This window comes from Athene noctua, chromosome 16, assembly GCF_965140245.1.
Source record: "Athene noctua chromosome 16, bAthNoc1.hap1.1, whole genome shotgun sequence".
NCBI lineage: Eukaryota > Metazoa > Chordata > Aves > Strigiformes > Strigidae > Athene > Athene noctua.
The window spans coordinates 856,456-876,965 of NC_134052.1; the positions used below are offsets into that span (position 1 = coordinate 856,456).

A 20,510-nucleotide genomic window follows, 5' to 3' on the forward strand; every position below is an offset into this window, starting at 1 on the left:
TGTTGGATAATGGCTATTCAACATGAATGTTTTTGATACAAAGAAAAATAAGACATTACTGTTTGAAAGACATCTGGATAGCTTTGAATATGGGGTGAACAACAGGAAAATATCTGCTTGCTATTTATTTGAGGGTCTTTGCAGGATCTAATGTATCAAAATCAGGAAGACTCATGTCCTACAGTGATGCTGCTGCTATTCTTTACAACCAGACCACATGACACTACCTCGCGCAACATACTGTTACAATCCACCTTCACAAATTACTTGCACTTAGAATTTCTGGAATGGCAAAATGAAGACACCTACGTGCCCCCGCATACCTCTCCTTCAACGTAGCCAAAGACTATCACAGCTAGAAAGCTTGGGACAAATCACCTACAGGCCTGCCCTGGTCCTTGCAGCAGCCCCGCAGCAGGATGGGCCGTGGTATCCGTGACCACCCGCCTGGGCACGCATGAGCCCTGTCCTACGCATTTCAGAAGCTGACGAGGCATAAGGAGACAGGCACCGCAAGAGACGAGCTGGTATCTCAGTTATGGTTTCCAAGGCACCCTGAAGTTGTAGTCTATCCACATGTTGACCACTTGGTTCTAGCTGAGTACTTTTCACAGCTGGCCTGAGACTGTGCACTCCTTCAGATTTAATCTGAAATCACATGGCCTGTTTTGCAGCAGTGTTGAGACGATGGGCCACACCAAGACTACATATAATTATATAGCAGGTAGTTAAAAGACCTTTTTCAAGGCCTCTTAAATTAGCTTGCTTTGCTTTACCTTGGCTATGCAGCATTTCTGCAGCTGTAAAATGCACATAACAGCTCCTGCATTTTACTTTGATACTAGTTAAGCCAATTAACCATTGTCACAAAAGACCACTTGCTACAGATGATGTTAGCAGTTTCAGTCAGAACCAAAATGTTCATGAGGAAATAAATTCCACCTTCAAGGAAGGAATCTTGACATTGTGCAGAAAATGCAGGTTGGGGCTACACACTGAATAACCAAGGAAAAAAACCAAAATATTGAACAGTACTTAGTACTTGAATGCCATCCACTCTTTGCACTGAACCGGATCTCTGCCTCTGGGAAAAGGTATAAACTTCAGGTTAAAGACTTATAACAACTATTCAGTGGAGTGGGACTGGTGGAAGCAGAGCCACACCAGTACCTTAACATGCCATTGCTACTTTGTTTGTTTTTAACTTTAAAATCTGGATATTCCTGTGTTCTAAGTTCTGTGCAAAGTTCCTCCATTTTTTTCTAAAGCAAACTGGAAACAATCCCCAGAAGTTCTATCAGGAGGATTCCAGTACATGCCCCTGTGGCTCATCTGCACCATCAGAATAATCAGATACAGCATATCTGCCTTTACCATTTTAGCTGAATAATGGTACAGCACCAGTAGTCTACCACTCTGTGCTGGTATTAGTAGACTGTCAAGAGCAAAAGGTTAGGGAACAGCTGGCCAATGAAGAATATGCTGGTCAAAGAGGAATGAAGAGATTCAGAAATCTCGTATTTCCACTCAACACATACATTCATTCATTATCTCTCAGTATTATCTTTTTGCCTCTTCCCTCTCAAGAGTTTTTTTCTTCCCAATCTCTCCTATGCCACAAAGACCAGCACTGCTTGGGCTTTTTATCCTCATACCCAGAAAGTACCAGACTCCTCCCTCTAAATTCTAGCTGCAGCTTCAACTAAGAGAGAAATCCAGCTCAGTTTCAGACAGAAACATGTCGGGATATACATATAATTCAGAAAACTCCCTCAAAATCTCTACCACACATGTTATACGAGGTCTTCTAATTCTTCTGAAACTACTTCACAACCTTTGATCGTGGCTGTCAGACTGCTTAAAAAAAGCAGCCTCCTCTTCCAAGGGCTGTGGCACCATCTGCCACATTCTGCACTTCCCCTACCCAGTAAATGTAAAGAATGGTGTTGTTATAATTGGGTTTATAGCTGAGCTGGGATGTTTGCATGGATTTTTTTTAATCATGAATGAACTTTTCAGTGGCAGACTTGCCAGTGGGTTATCATTTAACTCTTGAGAGAAATAGCTAGAATATGAAATAACACAGGTCCTTTCACATACTTGCTGAAAAAACTATTGACAAGTTGCCTGTGGAGCTTCCCCATGCCCCTTATAAAAGCAATGCAATATTAAACCTACGTTGTTTGTTCTAGTTGTTGATTATTTTTCTTCTTCCTCGGAGGTTTCTTCTTCTTTGGCTTGTTGGCATTCTGATTATTTTGTTTGTTGTTCACACCAAAGTGTCCTGCTGATATATCGCTTTGAAGAAGGTTAACCAAGAGTGGACTTGTGAGCGTAACATCTTTATTGACAGGAAAAACAGGATTCTGCCCACAGGAAATCTGATTCCCATTTGGTGTTCCACTAAACCCTGTATTGAAAGGCAGCCCATGGCCAGAGAAATGACTCCCTGAAGCATTGTTGTTTCCTTGCATTGCTTGCATATGAGAAGGCACCATGTTTGGCTGCTGCACAGGAACATCAGGTAACATCTGTGTCAAGTTCACATCATTATTTGCTGTAGCAGTAGTATCCCCAAGTTGCTGAGATATGTGAGGACCAGGTCCAGTGGGTCTTAAAACTTGCCCTTGAATTCCCATAACCTGAGAAGGATTACCATTCACAGGGCCTTGCTGTGCCATCATCTGCCCAGTGAACTGCACCATGTTTCCTTGCATGTTTGGGGTTGGTCCTCTCATCAGTTGAGCTGGCCCCGTCATAACATTGGACTGGTTTTGAGTACTAAAAGGCTGTTTATTTCCTTGCATCTGAGTGGTCATCATCTGCTCCATCATCGAGTTTTGCTGCAACAAGACCTGGCCCTGAGGTCCCATCATCTGATTGTGTGTAGACATCATCTGTTGTCCCTGCTGAGGGATCATCTGTTTGGGTGGGGTCATCCTTTGGGGAGAAGGACCAAGATTTTGGTTTTGTGGTGTCACCATCATTTGGCCTTGTGGCATGAGCTGAGTTCGAGAAAGTATCATCTGGTTTTGAGGGTTCAGCGATCCCTGAGCCTGAATGTTTACCATCTGTCCTTGAGAAGATACAATTTGCTGATGCATTCCCATAAGCTGAGACTGTGGTCCTTGCTGAGGCTGTCCCTGTATGTTGCCCATATTAACTTGTGGCACCCCACTAGCACCAGCCTGCTGGTTGTTCATATTTCCATGAAGTCCCATTAGATTGGTCTGCATCATATTTGGTGGCCCATGTGGTGCTTGCATCTGATTTTGAGGAGGTCCAGATCCCTGGCCACCTTAAAAAAACAAAAGTGCCAGTAAGAATCTGATTGGAGTGGTGTAAGAGTTTTCACAACTTTTGATGTTGAGTAAGTACTCCAAAATTGTTTTCCTCCCTTTTCCAACAAACCGGAATATCTGATATATTTGCAGTCCTGTGATGCAAGATGTGATGCTACAGATACACGTTAGTTGTCAAAACAGCACATCATACTTCTCAAAATAAACACTTAGACTGGTACTTTCCATGTACTCCACTGCAGAAGACAGTAACAGAAATTTAATTTCAGTTGTTATCTGTATGTAAGTTTGAAAATCTTCCACAATATCACCTAACTCAACAGAATAATTCCGAACCAAAATAAGCTTCAAAACTTGAGGTTATTTTATAATGGATTAAAACATAAATACACAGAGTACTGATGAAATGACATTATCAGGGTAGCCACAATCCAGATAAAGGACTAATAATTGAACTGTTAAATGGAGTCATTTGTGAACTAAAGATTTAATTTTTACAGGACTAACTGTAAGTAGACTTCCAAAACTTTCAAAGGAACTAATAAATAACCTTTTCAAAGCAGAACAAGATTATTTTATTTTCTGCTTTTAAGATAATAACACTCCTTTGCTGTTTGTTTTTTCCTGGACAAAAAGTTCCTTTTGTGTTGTATCTTTATTACCTCTAACTTCTAAATTTCAGTGCTACTTCCACACAATTTCTTAACAGACACTTCTGGATCCTAGTACCACAGTCCTCATCAATAACAGTTGGGTTGTTTGAAAAACATGACCAGCCTCCTGCTCTTCTTTTCCTCATTCAGCAATACACACAGAATGCCCCTGCAGCTCCAGCCAGCTAACTCCCTATTAATGACAAGGGTTTAACGTTTTGGTATCTGTCTTACATAAGTAAAGGTGTAATTTTCCACAAAAATGAAAAAGCTGAGCAACACCACATTCCAAACAGACCTGTGTGCTGCACGTTTTGGCTAGTTTGCAGCTGCGGCGCTCCGCTGTTCACTGGTGCTCCTGGAGCCGTGGAAGGCACCTGACCTTGCATGAAGTTCTGGTTGGCCTGGCCTGCAGGGAACCCCGGGGGAAGGCGCTTGGGCATTCCTGAACACAAGAATTTTCTTATTAGTAAGTATGGAAAACAGGAACAAAGAAAGGACAAAATCTCTAATTGGAGCATGACAGGAAGAACACCTTTGAGTCTGTACTGGCGCACTGCAGGTTTAGGCAGAAAGAGGTTTTTGCCAATATACAAAACCCACTAAAGACATTTATAGTTCTTATCTGTGCAATGATTCCCCGTAACAAGCTACTATGACCCAGTTCAAACTGTAATTTAAGTACAAAAACTTACCCCACAGAGAAGGCGAAACGTCCATGTTTGACTTTTTAGAAACTAAAAATTAAAGTAACAGTTTGCTGTTTTCTTGCCTAGTGCATCTCAACTCTAATCAGGCCTTAACTTACTCCATGTATGCAAACACAATTGCATTTTTGTTACAGTGATGTGCTCCTCTCAACAACTCTCACCCTAACACGCCAGGTAGATGCTCCTGAGCGCTCCTTTCACTGTTGCAGTGTGTACGCACACTCAGAATAACTTCTCAACCCAAACTGGGCCGAGTGACCTCATGAGGCAGCAGGTCCAGAGTACAAAGCGGCTGCTCACTGAAGTAACCCTGCTATTCCTTACTGTGAAAGCAAGTAATTCTATCAGGCCCCTACCTGGCACAACTCCCACACTTTGACATATCAAAACATCACTGCTGCCCTAGGACAGAGAGCAAAACCTTTCCTCTACCTATGTGAGCAGCAGCATAAATGGATTTAACAGAACCCACTTCTTTTTAACTCTCTGTCAAATCAACAATGCCACAGACCCAGAAGCAATTCTTTCCTCTATTTTTCTGACCTCACGATACACGGACAGACAAAATTTGACTTTAGTTCCTTCTACAGTTACATCTTTCTCGCATGCGCAATTGTACTGCTTGTGTTAATTAATCTGGTCTTAGGTTTGTGATCAATATTTCAAGATTACGGTTTACAGGTCAAACAATAAGGTGCATCTGCAAATATGGAACACAGACTTCTTGAAACGTCACATTACCAGACTTTAATTTTAGCTCTGCTAAACTTTCAGGCAAGTTTTACATGTAGGAATGCTTCAACTGAGAAACTTGACCTAGTCCCAAATCTAATACAAATTTCGATTTAGGTGAAATGGGAAGCATTTCAATGTATTCATTTACACCAAACCTTTAAATGCAAGATGGCTGAAAAACTGAAAAATCCGTAATTACAACTGTTAACACAATGTAAGATGGTTTAAAAATGGAAAGGTCCATAATTACAACTTAATTAACATATAAATTGCAGCAAGGAATGAGCACACACAGAAGCCAGGCAAAAATCTCAGCAAGTGGAACAACACAGCTTTGCTGAAACCAACAAAATCCCGTTTTTTTAAATCAGCTGAGGATAAAGCTCACTGCAGGATTACGGATTTTAGCAATCAGGTCTACAGTGAGTCCAAATAACGTATTTTGATAGTTTCTTTTGGGTATCATTTTTAACTAAAAAATAATAGGGATTTGTTTGTAGTAGGCTTACTTAGAAAGGAAGAAGAATACAGGGGTTGTGCTATCTAGAGGTCACAGATATGCTACCTGGAGAAAATGATTCCTGGTGGGGACATATGGCTGGCGAGGCAAAACCGTAGGGAAATGTGACTGTAATAAATAATAAATAACTGCTTCCAGATGGAGACAAGATTATACCAACTATAGGGCACTGGCAGATCCCAAGAACAGTCTGGAAGAGGAGAACCTTGAAACTGAGACAATTCGGATGAGACCCATGGTACAAAGAGTAAAAACAAGAAGCTTGTCCAGATCAGCAGACCAAGAAATGGGCATTCCTTACAGCTGTAAGGACAGATTTTAGACAGACTTCAGATGTACAATGTGAGAATGCAAGAAACTAATATATGTGTGTGTGTGTGTAGGTGGACAAAGAATACGGCTTATAATTTGTAAGTACAGAAAGAAAATATTTCAAAGGTTTAAGCAAGAGCTTGTGTATGGGTTTCTGAGAGCAGCCATTCAAGAGAAAGAAGAACAAATGAGTGAGCAGAGAGAAGTGCCAGAAGTCTGGCACAGAAGTTCAAAAAGCTCAAGGGGGAAAAAAAACACCAAGGACACAAAAGAGATCTTGGGACTGACAAACCAAATTCCTCCTCTGTTAGAGAAGAATTCTAGTAAGTAAAAGATGTGAGTGCAGAGGTCTGAGGAGAAAACTAAAGACAACACAGCCAAAGGGGAATTTAAAACATCCCTTGACCTCTTAATTTTAGAATAGGGAGTACAACAGCACTGCAATAATAGCTCTTTTCTCTTTTATATGGGAAGAAACTGATGACAAATAAAGACAGAGTCAAGAAGAGACATCCACAACTTAGAAAGGAAGATGCAAAATAATGCCTCACTTCTGTAGTAGCAAATGTAAATGGTGACAGAGGAAGCTGAAGAGAGAAAGAAAATGTTCATTTGTTCTTAATACACTCTTTCTCAAAAAAAAAAATCCCCCCCAAAAAGAACAACCCCAAACAAAACAGAAACCCCACACCATCTCTGAATATCCTGAACTTGCTTAAAGGCAACAGAAGAACTGTCAAGAGGACGACTGGCAGTCATAACCAGCAACCATATACAGCAGTTTCTTTCTGGAGTGGCCCAGAGACTACCCTTAGGTTATCACCATGACACTGCTGGACAGAGATAGGTGGTAGAAATGAAGTGATGCTGGTGCCAATTCACGCATGCCCACTATACTCACAGATTACACTCAATCTATGCCTTTGATCTGTCTTTCAAAGGACCTTTTCAAAAGTAACAGCAACATTAGTTCTAGCCATTTTATGTTTCTTTTCTTCTTAAAAATAAAAGAAGGTCTCAGTACTTCTTACCTCCTAAACCAGGGTGTAAACCTTGTGGACCTTGGTTTTGCTGCTGCATCACCATGAAGTTGGGGGGTACATTCCCCTGTTGCACCATAGGATTACGACTAGGAGAACTGACAGACTGCTGAAATCCCTGGGGAAGCGTGCTACTCTGGGGAGGCCTTGGTCCCATCTGCTGCTGCGTCTGGTTAACTGTTGGAGATGATGCAGGAGATCCCTGCTGGAAGGAGGAAGGAGAGGAAGCAGGAGACTTGTTGGTCAGGTGGGGTTGTTGCAGTGGCGTAGGAACCCGTGAGGGCCCTCCCTGAAGGCTTTTCATTTGAGGAGCAGTAAACTGGCCAGGATTGCTCATTTGGGGAAAGTTTGAGTGAGCCTGGGAAGCTTGCTGGCTTCCAAAAGGATATGGAGGTGGAGGGTGAGTAGGAGTTTGTACTGTTGCTAGAGATGGTCTTGCTTGAAGTTGCTGCTGCATTTGTCCAGGCAACGGGGCCTTTTTCCAACCCTGGTTTACTGTCAAGGTACCCAATGCTCCCTGGGTTGGAGGAGGCTGAAGTGCTCCAGAAGGAAGCTGGTTCCAGCCAGGGGGAACTGGAACCTGTGCTGGTGAAGTAAATGAAGGTCGAATACCCTGCTGTGGCTGCTGATGTGGCTGGGGAGGACGTGCCTGCAACTGCGTCTGCTGCTGGAGCTGCTGAAAGTTGGCTGAGTTCATCTGCCTGTTTACAGGAACTGACTGCATTGAATGGAGCTGGGGAGCTAAAGATCCAGATGGATGATTTTGCTGCTGGATATTTAGCCCAGATAAGAGTGGGTCCATTGCATCTATTAAAATAGCAAAGAAAAGTAAAAAAAAAAAATAACCTACTGTAGACAAAATTGACCCCAAAACAAGAAAGGGTAAATTGCTTGCTTGCATTTGCTTACTCTGCATGAAAATTCATGTTCCAGTGGTCCAATTTCTCCAACAGACAGAACAGGCAATGCTCTAAAAGTTTTCAAAATGTTTGGGAATCCTGAGAAACCAGGTCTTATCAATTTATAACCTCTACAATAAAGCACGAAAGCTCCGCAGTGCTTGTCGCTACAGATTAATGTACACCTGCTAATACTCAGAATCACAGAATCAGAGAGTATCTCAAGTTGGCAGTGACACATAAGGATAATCGAGCTCAACTCCCTGCTCCTCGCAGGACTACCTAAAACTAAACCACATGACTGAGAGCATCATCCAGGCATGCCTTGAACTCTGACAGGCTCGGTGCTGTGACCACTTCCCTGGGGAATCGTTCCAGGGACCCACCACCCTCGCAGGGAAGAACCTTTTCCTAATGTCCCATCTGAACTTTCCCTGACGCAGCTTCGTTCCATTTCCTCGTGTCCTACCGCCGGTCACCAGAGAGAGGAGATCAGCACCTCCCCCTCCGCTGCCCTCCTCGAGGAAGTTGTAGACTGGGATGAGGGCACCCCTCAGCCTTCTCCTCTCCAGGCTGAACAAGCCCAGTGACCTCAGCCGCTCCTAAGTCTTGCCCTCGAGACCTTTCACCATCCTGGTCGCCCTCCTCTGGACACCCTCTGGCAGTTCCCTGTGCTCAAGGTGGGGCTGTGCCCGTGCAGTGTGGAGTGGGACAGACACCTCCCTTGACCGGCCAGTGACGCTGTGCTTGATGCACCCCAGGACAGGGCTGGGGCTTCTGGCTGCCAGGGCTCACTGCTGACTCTTACTCAACATCAACCCAAACCCCCAGATCTCTTTCCGTGGGGCTGCTCTCCAGCCTCTCATCCTCACATTTGTACGTGTAACCCATTTGTTTTGGCTATTACCTCTACCAGTTAAAAAGAATAGCATAATGAGGAATTAAGGTAGTATCATAAACTAATTTCCCAGAATATTTAAAATATTTATGAAAAATGCTGTCTGTCAGAATAATTACTGCAGAGATCTACAGAAGTTGGCAAGTACTGCCATCATTTTATGGAGGGACAAGTAATAAACCCCTCTCTTTTTCTGTAGTCCCAAAATGCAAGTAACTTGTATTAGCAGAACTGTGAAGAATAAACCCTAAACATACACACCTCCCAGATTTCAAATCCTTAAACTTCCAGTCTACCTACCCCTCCTGAAAAGCACTTGTGCTCAGTCTGGTGCATTTGCTTCCTACCAGAGACATCTGCCTCATTCAATCAATCCTTCTCTTACCTTTACCTAAACATAAAGCTCAGTCACAACAGTTCTACTGCAAAAATACCACTGCCACTGCTCAATGCATTTGATCAAAATACCAAACAAGTTAAGTGACTTATGAGGCACCCAAATTATTTGAGAAGTTTTAGCAGGTTAATGGAAGCAGGGAAGGTTGCACAGAAAGACTAACTCCCAGAAAGGGCAGGGGAAATACTCCAGGACAATTCTGGAGTGCTTGTATGAGTACACACTCAAGCCCGTGTGCTGAAGAGTGAAAATTCAAGAACATTTTCAGGTCACTACTGGGAGTAAATTTTACCACCTGGCTGTGAGGAAGGCCGAGGTGTTCTTGGCTGCAGCTCAGCACTAGCACCACTTGCCACCATAGAGGAAGGCACATTTCCACTCTGGGACATCATAACAGCTGCAGCATTGCTCATTCTTATTAAACCTTAAAAAATAAACATAAAAATTATCAAGTGTTGCAGTTTTTACATAGATAAGAACTTCAGATTATTCTTTTTACAAGAAAAAATTGTATTTGTTAATAAAACATTTCTTTAGACTTTTAGAATTGTTTGTTCAAAATAACCCGAGGACACATATCTGTGTGTGAAAGGTTAGATTCCCTGGTATAAAACAAACAAGTTAACATCATGCTGCAGCTTTTCCTTTAGCACCAAATCTTCAAAAAAGCTATAGAAGAAAATACCACTGACTCATGAATTATTTGAGCCTGACTTGCCACTGAAGTCACGAAGTGACAAGATTAATACATGAACTTAATACATGTAGTAAGATTTTTGCAAAATCACATACTAGAAAGTAACTGAGGTGTTGTAAGAGAAAAAAATGTCAATGTTTCACTTCCACAGGCTGCTGTGTTGCAAAACAGTTTATATTGTTGACCTGTTGGTTATATTTAAATTATTCACATTTATATTCTTGACCTGCAGGCAGGAAGCTCATGATCATCACAGTGAAGATTAGAGCAGCCACTTTCAAAGTAAACCTTTCTTTAAATGTTTTAGATTCCTTGTTAAGCACAATGACTTAACTACTGTTAAATCAGGTTCTACAGAGGTGAAATGTTCTATTCCTTCTCATCAACTGCCACACATGCCTCTTACATTAAGTCTAACAAAAAATGCTCCCGGTTTTCTTAATTGCTTTAAATCCTATTTACTAAGATACTAATTAGTTTATTTTGCCTTATGATTCAGCTATTAAAATAAATTACATAGTAACTTTAATTCTTCATAAAATCTGTAGTTAAAAATTACTTATCATGCATATACAATGCTCTAAAATGGAGTTTAGTAAAACCACACCTCCCAGTGAAAATTAATTATGATAAGATCTCAAAAGTTTATGAGAAAATAGAGAAACTAATAATGACAGTGTCCTGTCTTTCCATAATTAAAATGGATTTAACCTAAAATAGTTTATTATTGTACACTGAATAAAGGCTTAGGCTCATTTTCATAGACAAACAGAAAACTGTGATCACTTGTGCGTATTTCAAAGTGAATTCACTATACTAGACTCAACAGCTTTAACTGTCTTTATGTGTAAAAAGAAACCAACAAACCCCCAGACACCAAACCACCAAACACTCAAAAAAGCCCCAAACAAACCAATCTGCTCCACCCAAATCACTCCGATGTTTGTAGGACAAAATGCAGTCAACTATTTACTTTACAGAATGTGGGACATGGTTTGACAGTACAGTAACAAGAACACACAATATTTAAAATGGCAATTATAATTCTGCAAACAATAGCTGCTATAATCAGTAGAATTTTATTATTAGCTTAGTAACAAATTTCAAAGTGTATAAAGCTAAACAAATAAAAACCAAAGGAATTACCTTGTCCCCCTTGCATGGGAAACCCTGTTTCCATTCGCACTGAGTTGCTTGCCCCCAGGGGCCCATTGATTCGGACATCTTGACTTCTGTTTTGAGCTAGAGCTAAATTGATAGCACCTTCCCCTAAAAAGTAATGCACCATTTGGGTGAACTGAATGATACACAGAAAAGCAGAATACAGATATTTTCAAAAGGACAGTTAAAAGATGTCATGGACTTCAGAAGGACAGTTATGCATTGTACTATCCTTATCTTCTCGACTTCAATTTTAAGAAGAACAAACACCATGGCAAGGACAAAATGCCTTTGGTTTCATCCCAAGTGTGCTCTTGGACAACTGTCCAGAATGGATATTTTTACTGCGAAATCTTCTGAAAACTTATTTTTAAGAAAGCCTTATATGAAATAATTAGGGGAAAAAAATCAGGGCACATTTTTCTATCTAACACTCAAACACATTTTTTTCAGGAGGTTTCCTGATGCTCAAGGATTTTCAGCTATCATTTTATTATTAAACCTATTCTTGAAAGAATAAAAGTCTTGAGGTACCTTTTCACTGAAGTCATTCTTCAAATTACTAAATTAGAAGTTTTGCAACATTAACCAAGTACACAGAATTGTTTATTGAGTATGCTTAACTTCCAGCTTAATGACTTTGGAGTCAAATTAGGTGTGTAATACCTTCAATTTGAACTGAGAGAATTCCCAGGTCGCGAAGCTGTTGGTTATTATTCTGAGCCAGTATTCGCAGCCGCTCTGCAGCTTCACGGGGTATATTGAAGGTAACACGGACACTGTTCCAAGGCTCTATCTTCTGCAGTTTTAACTTGTTGGATTCTTAAAACAAAAATGGTCAGTCAGTCCAAAGGTAGTTTTCAAATACATATGATGAAATAACTTGGTAAAAAAAACACAGCTGAAAAAAATGAAACCATTATTTGGCTTTGAAAATTATCAGTGGTTAGATGCAGGTACAGGATATTTCTCCATCAGTATCAGTACAGTGACAGGTACTGCCAAAATACTTGGGGTATTTTCCAAAAATTAGCAACATAAACCCTACCCAATTGATAAGCAATGCAATAGCCCACACAATCACTTGATAATATTACTCAAAAATTGAAACATTCTGTGGATAAACTACTTTGGAAAGACACGACAATATCCACTAAAACAGATTTACTAGGTCTGTTACTCAACCAGACAGATGTGTGAAAAAAAACCTACTACAAGAATGAAACACTCATTCTTGAAAAATTGCTCTACAAGTGCTTGTAAAACCATCTTTTCTTTTAGAAGGCCAGTGCCAACAGTGTCCTAGCAGTATTTCATTAACTTCTACCATATTATTTACTTTTTGTGAGCAGATATATTCAATCCACTGCAAAAAAGCATATTAAAGTCATGCAAAATATTTAGTTGCAGGTCTTCTGAAAACCTATTCTACATGAGTGTTTCTATGTAGATCAGTTGTTTTAAAAGTAACAAGTGGGAATTAGCAAAAAGGTAGGGTGGGTCACATTGGATATATTAATCTGAAGTGGTACCTAACTAAATTATTGCTACAAAATGCATTTAAGGATAATGAAAAAATATATTCCTAATACAGGTTTATAATCTTCTAGTTTCTAGCTTTGTGAAAAGGAAGTCCCTTTGACAACAGTAAACACTGGCCCAAATTTTAAACAGACAGTTCTTCCACTCTAACATCAGATTTACTAGAAGAAGTTCGCTAACTTTTTGATTCTGAAGAACATGTCATTTAAGAATGCCAATAATTTATTCCTGTATAGGAATCACTTGTGCATAACTAATTCATCAAGTCCCTTCTGCTACTACAGTAATGGTATTATTAAATTCATCCTCTTCTTAACTATAAGCACATTTTTGGCGGAAACATGACACGAGTAGTTTAAAAACCTCCTTTTGTGGAGGTTTGAACAGTCCTGTATTTACTGTTATTAATGTTCCAGTATTTTACATACAAAAAATGCATTATCAGTTTCAGTATTTCTAGATATTAGTACCAGAGTTTCTTGTTTTTCAAACACTACATCTCCTAAGTCTAAACCAGTGTTATTTATTAACTCGATACTCTGAATATCCTATTTTGCTGTGAATCGGTTTAAGTAACTTGTCACATGGATAATTTTCACATTAATTTGACACTGATTTTTAAAATTTGCTTTTTGATTTCTCAGCTGTGGTCTGAATCACATTTATTAATCTTGCCATTAATATTTATAACAAACCCAGCATGCAGATGCTTCCATATAACAAAAGCAACTCCATAGAGCTACAGATTTCTTTCCATTCAAAAACTATGCAATTCATCTATGGTATTAACACATATCCTTTTACATCAGTAACTATCTATTAGTTTTATGTCTACTTTCAACTGTTTATAAGATACAGCCCAAACCAGTAGTATTTCTTCAGAGTATTTTTGTTTTAGCCCAGCTTTTTTACCTCCCCGAGAGACAACAGCAAGGACCTCAACAACTGACACCAGACCCAACTGACTACAGCTGGACAAAATGGAAAGAAAAGAACAAAGTGACAAAGAAATTCAGTCTGGTTATTCAGAAGTTATAGGTTGTTTTTCTGAAAAGGTATTTTACATTATTGAAAAAACAAACAATGCAATGAACATTAGTCTAGAAAATTAGTTTTGTTTAAACACAAAGACTGCCTGCCTGAAGAAGAAAAGTGGATTCTTCATTGTATGGTATGATTTCAAAAGACCATGCAACAGAAGAGCAGCATGCTGGGATGGCACCTATAGTTATCAGGAAAAGCGTGGTTCACAAACAGCAGAAAGGGCGGGGAGAGAGAGTGTATGGGCAGTTACGTGGCTTTTAGACTGCAGTTATATGACATCATGCCAAGTCAGATCAGTGCTGCTGTGGTCGTAGTCTCTAAGGCTCTTCTGGTTGTATGTTCCTGTCACTGCACTTAAGGCAACCTGCCTGGCTTTATCTGTTTCTATAGCAAACTGTACCAATGGCAAGAAATTAAGCCATTAACCTGACTGTTCAAGTAATATCAGATGAGGGGCACTGCTGGGGAAACTGGTGGTGGGGAGGGAGCATATCATTGATCCAAAACACCACGAACACTGCACCCTTACCAAGGGAGAGCTGTCTGTTAAGACAGACTGTACTTGTAAAAGCAAGACTAAATAACTGAGCGGCTATAAGTTATCATCAGAAGACCCTTTGCAAAGATCCTCAGACAGTGGAGAGATGTTTTTTCCCAGATCTAGATGTGCTGGTAAAACATGTTATTGTCCCAAAAGCCTCTTATCACTCACTAGCTACACAGCTGTCCCAAGAGCTCAATAGGCATACAGGGGTAAGTGAAAGCACTCTATGTCCCCCATCAGAAAAAAAAAAAAAAAAAAGGTAGTGTAGGTTGATGTAGCTGTAAAGGGGCAGTAACAGCTTCAACTGACAAAGTTACTTAAGAGTGAACCAATTCTCAGATGAACTGGAGTAGTTTAAATTGGATGGTTTTGGCAGTAAAAGACATCTGTGTGGACAAGTCTGGTTTCACTTTCATGTAACACAACAATGTATAATGGAGGGCAATGAAAGAGAAAAAAAACCAAGTAAAACACCGGAACTGAATAGAAGCAAATTAATTCACTAATGAAATCAGTTTTAAACAATAAAATAATTGCAGAAACTTGTACTCTGTGTCTCTGAGAAGAACAGCTCCCACATTTACTAAGAATAACCCAACAAATCTTACTACAAACTAAGTAACTCGAAAAAATTATTTCTTTGTACAAGTACCCTGACTAGGTAAATAAGGATATTTTTAAGGACAGTTAAAAAATGACAAGAAGGTACATTACCCATGTGTAAAAGGCCAGGCACATTCTCCAGTATGGTATCTAGTTTCTGCTCAAAGTCTCTGTCACCTATATTTCCTTTAAAAGCTACAAAGATTGTAGAATCCTCAGGAGCAGCCTCCTGTTTCAGTTCATCTTCCTCCAGTCCTGAATCAAAATCCACCTCTAAGTCTTCCATAGCTGAGGAGTACAAGGAGGCATATGTATCTTTTAAGTTAGGAAGATCATCCAAAACCATTGTTTCCAACAACGGGAGCATGTCAGACGTTAAGACGATGCTTAGAAGGGAAAAAATGAATTGTAGTAAGTATAACAATACGTGTGTAAAGACATTAACACCTGCTTTCAATGTTACATAAGATCACTGACAGAAAAACCTACCGGGTGACCCAGTGCTAGGGTCTGCGAGACAAACTGTGAGACTTTGAAAACAGTGGCCATTGCAGTATCCAAGCTGTTCATCCACCACAACAAACAAGAGTGGTTTCCTGACAGAAACCTGCTGCACGTGACTTGAGAAGTATTCCAGTTGACCTGAATGACAGTCAGGTAGAAAGGAAGGTAGAGGAGGAAAAAGAAAAAAAAAAAAAATCAATTACATTCATCTCCATATCGTACACAGGACAAGCAAGCACCCAGTACCAATTCTGCAGTGCCTGACTGCCAAGAAATTATACGACTCACAGCAATATTTTAGTTATAGAAAGATTGGAAAACCCACCAAATTTAGTTTTAGGTACTGCAGATGCAATAGGCACTCCTTTGTCCAACAAAGCAGTAGAAAAGCCACAGCACATTTTTCCCAGGACAAACTTAGCATCTGACAAATATTTTACTCACATCCAGGGAAATCTCAGGCATACTATACCTTCTTTCTAAAAGTTTGTAAAGATTTAGGGTTTTTTAGCTGCTTATGCACCTGAAATTTGCTCCTCCTGTGCTAGCCCACAACTCCCCCACCATGCCCCTACTGAGCTTGAGTGAGAATGAACGCAGTAAATCAAGTCACATGCCTGATGGCTTTTACTTTATAAAATGTCTAGACTTTGCAATAAATTTTACTTGACATTATGACAGTAATCTAAGCTGTTATGTGTACAGAAGTACAACCCATGAGAAAAGTTATCCCTACATCTACGGTGAGCAATACCAATGTTCAGTTAAGATCCACACTTTTCTGCTCCAACACAAGCCATTACAAGGGCTACAGCACTAACTCCTGCAGGCGAGGCCATTTTCACACTCAACACTTTGCAAGTATTGCTAAAGGATTAAAACCATCTACACCAACAGCCAAAGCTGATGTCAAAACCAAAAAAGGGACCTGTTCTTGACCACCACTGTCAAAAACAAATCAATTCAACAGCCAGAACTGTCAAGACCTCGTAACTCCAAAGCTGTCAGTATTCAGCACAACCCACCCAAAACGTTTAGTTCAGGACAATGCACCCTTCAATAGGATACAGATTGGGGTTCTGGCAAAGGTTCAAGATCTCAACACAAATTAAAACCACAACTCTGAGATTAAAGGTGAGCTGCAGATGCTGGCCAGAAAACAGCCTTTTCTAATAAAAAAAAAAAGTAACTACGTTAGACAAGCTTAGATTCACCTCTATGCTGTTTGCACACTTGCACAATGTTGATGAAGGGACACGATTACAAATGAAAAAACAAGGACTCAGAAAATACCCTCAGCTTTTGGTCAGGTCTCTATGCACACACTTATTGTGATTTTACAAAATAGGTTTTTTTTTTCTCCCTTGCAATCCTATACCACGCTAGGCAGGCTAAATGGCATTCATGAATAATTAGTTATTTTACATTTAGTTACTGTCTTCTTCATACTGCAGCACCAGGCCTTCATTCTCAAACATGACTCAAATCTCTGATCAAAAACAAAGCTAATTTTGTCTCACAAGCTCTTCTGCAGTTCTGCAACAGAAAGTAAGTAAAAATGTTTCACAGTCACTGATCTATTTTCATAGTGCTTTCATAAACTACTTATTATTACTATGGAAATTTTAAAGATGGGGAATAGATACAAAAATTCATTAGCAGGTGAACATGGAGACAATTAAATCTTGGGTTTTTCTCCCCAGAGGTATTGCTGCTCAGCTCTGTATCTAAATTACAGGTCTGAGTGTTTGGCACCTCCCTTAAGATAAAACTACACAGTTTAAAGTCAGGTGCCCAGAAAATGAGAATTAATAGGCATCTGTGAAAAGCTGTTTTAACTGGTTTTCACACATATTTCTTGGACAGGGAATGTCCTTACGAGAGCTGGCTTCACACCAACCAGGAGAGAATTCCTTCTCCTTCTGTATCCCTAAATCACTCATGACACATACACTGACTTCAGGGAGAAAGGAGCTGGGAGCCTACACAAACAATCTTTATAATGACAAAGCACAGTCACGCTGTGCACTGAGGCAAGCATCCTATGAAATATAAGCACTGTATTTTGAAGATTACATAAAAATTATTTATCCGAAAATCGTGAGTATCTTTTTCAGGGAGAGATATCTCAGCTCAATACACAGGCTCTCATGTGATGAAAAAGCATAATTGCTTGGGGGGATGGGGTGTTCCACATGCAGTGAGAAACACAGTATTTCTGACAATCCCCGACAATAAGGAAATAAAAATTGCTTTGCAAGAACACAAACATTTTAAATCTTTTTTTGAATGGAAGTGTCTGAAGCATCCATCTTCTTCTCTGTGAAAGAACAGAAGACTCCTAGATTGCTTAAACCATGGTTTTAAAGACTTCAGGAAAATGCTGCAGATTAGACCAGATTTCACCAACCTCACCTCAATGTGCCAAAATCTGACAGGATTTGTTGAATTTATAGCCCTTCACGAACAGTATTAAAACACAGTTTGCTGAATCCTGAAGCAGCACAGGCCTTTGCTTTATTTGACTCAGAAAATCATAGGACTGCAGGGAAAGCTTAAATTAAGAAAAAAAACCTCAACAAGACTGAGCTTTAAATTTTACTTTCTGGATAAGAACATGTAGCTACAGCTCCCTTCATATTTTTTTTTTCCACGTTATGCTCCTCAAGGATCTCTGCTATATCCATCTTCCCTCTCTCTCCAAACACACACAGTTTAGTCCATTCCTATATTCAGGTATAATTTATCTCAAGTATGACAGGAGGAAGTAATGATTTGCAAAATCTTCCTCCTTAGGCAGAGCACAGCACGCCGTCCATCTCAAACTAAATGAATCCCAGCTGCATCTCTCGTCCTAACAAATTCTGTAATCTCCTGGTTATAGGGTTGACTTCCATAAATCGCAAGCCAGCATATGACCATAATTAGCATGTACCTTCACTCAACACTCTTCCACATAAACACAAAAAGCTCTTCCTGTAAGCACACACAGGTAAAACTCTGGTCATTCAACAATTTCTGTAAAGGAGATGAACTCCCAGTAGGTTACAGAGTATCTTTGATGAGTAAGAACCATACCTGAATTGATCTGCATAACCACAGCACGTTTTGTGAACCTGAGCATTCATGCTCACACAGCAGCACAAAAAGGTCTCCTAATATCATTCTCCACTCAAAGAACACGCATGGCCTCCTTCCTGCCACTGCACCCTGTTGTTTTAGAATTTCCAATTTAATATTTCCCATTACACAATTGTTTCAAGAAACTCAGAGCAAGTCCAGTGCTACCACATGGCAACTATCTACCCATGAACCTGGCCTGGGACAGGTTAAACAGCATAAAAAGTGTACGTTTGTTTATTATAAAGTTGGTCTTCTTCAGTATAGTCTAATTATTAAAAATATGTTAACTGAAGTAAGAGAGGTGGGGATAAACAGACTGATAAAAGACTAATAACCAAAATGCACCTGCACTATTGTACAGGGGTAGGGGGTGGCAGGGGAGAGCCCATGAAGAGTGTCCAAACTGAATGACACAGGGCACGCCCCGGGCTGCTGGAGGCTGCAGCTCCCAGGTACCCTTAGCACATGGATGAAACAATTGGCTGACTAACATGTGCAAGACGGAGATTCTCCAGAGGAAGAATTCATGTAGGGAACAGCGATGCCACAGCCTGGTTCTGGGCTGATGGACAGCTGGGTCCCACTGCACACCACAGGGAACCCAGAAGGCAGTATGTCATGCCATGTGTTGTTCCCCACCAACAGCCCTGATAGTAAAAGGAAGCCTGCACGACAAACCCAGTGCCACGTGATTGGGAAATACTTAGAAAATCCCATCCAGTCCCTGGGAGAGATGGGATTAGAGCAAAATCTGAAACAGCCAGTTGTCACTAACTGGGGAGCAGCTGAACACCGGAAAGCCAGCAGGCTCTGGGGTGCCAGCACCACCAGATGGAACTGCTGGTCTCAGGGCTTAAAAAAGCAAAAAGGGGGAAAAAAACGTATCTTGGTATCCTCATCCTAAAATCCACTCAACTGATCCAAATTTAAGGTTATGTCAGTTTGTTTCTTAAACAGAACTTGAAACCTCTTGTGTTGCTTTCTTCTAACCATTGCACTACACAAAGCAAGTAAACCAAAACAAGGCTTTGTCTGGTAACTTGTCTGAGGTTTTCTACCACAGTCTATTGATTTACAAGCTGTTTATACATTTCAGGCAACTCAGAATAAACACTTTCACAATTGATGTCACACCAGAACATGCACCCTCTCAAAACAAATATGCAAGGAGCCCAATTAAATAAAAAGTACTAAAATCCTGTTCTATGCCTGGAAAAGTACTCTTCCAAATTACACAAAAGTTTGAAAAGGGTGAGAGCAGAAGGAAGGATGGCCTGCTGGCCTTCACTAGCAGATGGCAGAAGTCAGCACTGAGCAGGATCTTCACCCTCACACTGACCATTATTTAAAGCTGCAACAGGGAAGACAAAGTAAAATCAGTCCAGAATTGAGACTGCAATGAAGTTCTCAGGGGAATCCAGAACTGAGAGTGAGAAGAAAAAGTCTACCAGTAGTAGCAACATAATTTCTGAAGGATACAGAACGCTCCTTGCTTCTGCCTTCATTGAAAAATTATTTTCAAGCAACTTAACAGGAAAAAAAAAAAAAGGAAATCAGCAAAAAGCATGTCCTAAATAATATACTTGAATGTTTTCTTGCTTCCTGTGTTTTAGGTGCCAGTGAGAAAATATGTAAAGGTATTTATTCAGTTTTTCAGGATGGGGATGGAGGTTTAGCATTCTCAGACTACTGCTGAGAAGACGCCTTTCTTTTAGTACGTAACACATACGCACACACACTCACACAGGCACACTTTTAAAGCGTACCACCTCTAAAATCCAGAAACACTCTGATCATAACACTGTCTTTATTGCAAATTTATTAAC

The 20,510-nt window shown here is 40.2% G+C and overlaps 1 protein-coding gene across 6 annotated transcripts in view; it reads right to left on the reverse strand.

The window, feature by feature from the left end:
- The window catches only part of NCOA6 (nuclear receptor coactivator 6), a 47,216-nt gene that overhangs the window by 18,731 nt on the left and 7,975 nt on the right, over positions 1-20,510 (reverse strand). For 2 of the 6 annotated variants that reach the window (XM_074920529.1, XM_074920531.1), the window contains exons 3-10: positions 15,547-15,699; positions 15,169-15,443; positions 11,991-12,146; positions 11,310-11,432; positions 9,762-9,890; positions 7,264-8,079; positions 4,254-4,400; positions 2,179-3,298 (exon numbers count right to left, since the gene is read on the reverse strand). In XM_074920529.1, coding sequence (XP_074776630.1) covers positions 2,179-3,298; positions 4,254-4,400; positions 7,264-8,079; positions 9,762-9,890; positions 11,310-11,432; positions 11,991-12,146; positions 15,169-15,424 — 2,747 coding nt within the window. In that variant the 5' untranslated portion in view covers positions 15,425-15,443; positions 15,547-15,699. The remainder of the gene's footprint in view (positions 1-2,178; positions 3,299-4,253; positions 4,401-7,263; positions 8,080-9,761; positions 9,891-11,309; positions 11,433-11,990; positions 12,147-15,168; positions 15,444-15,546; positions 15,700-20,510) is intronic. The other 4 variants (XM_074920530.1, XM_074920532.1, XM_074920533.1 and 1 more) reach the window with 4 other exon arrangements.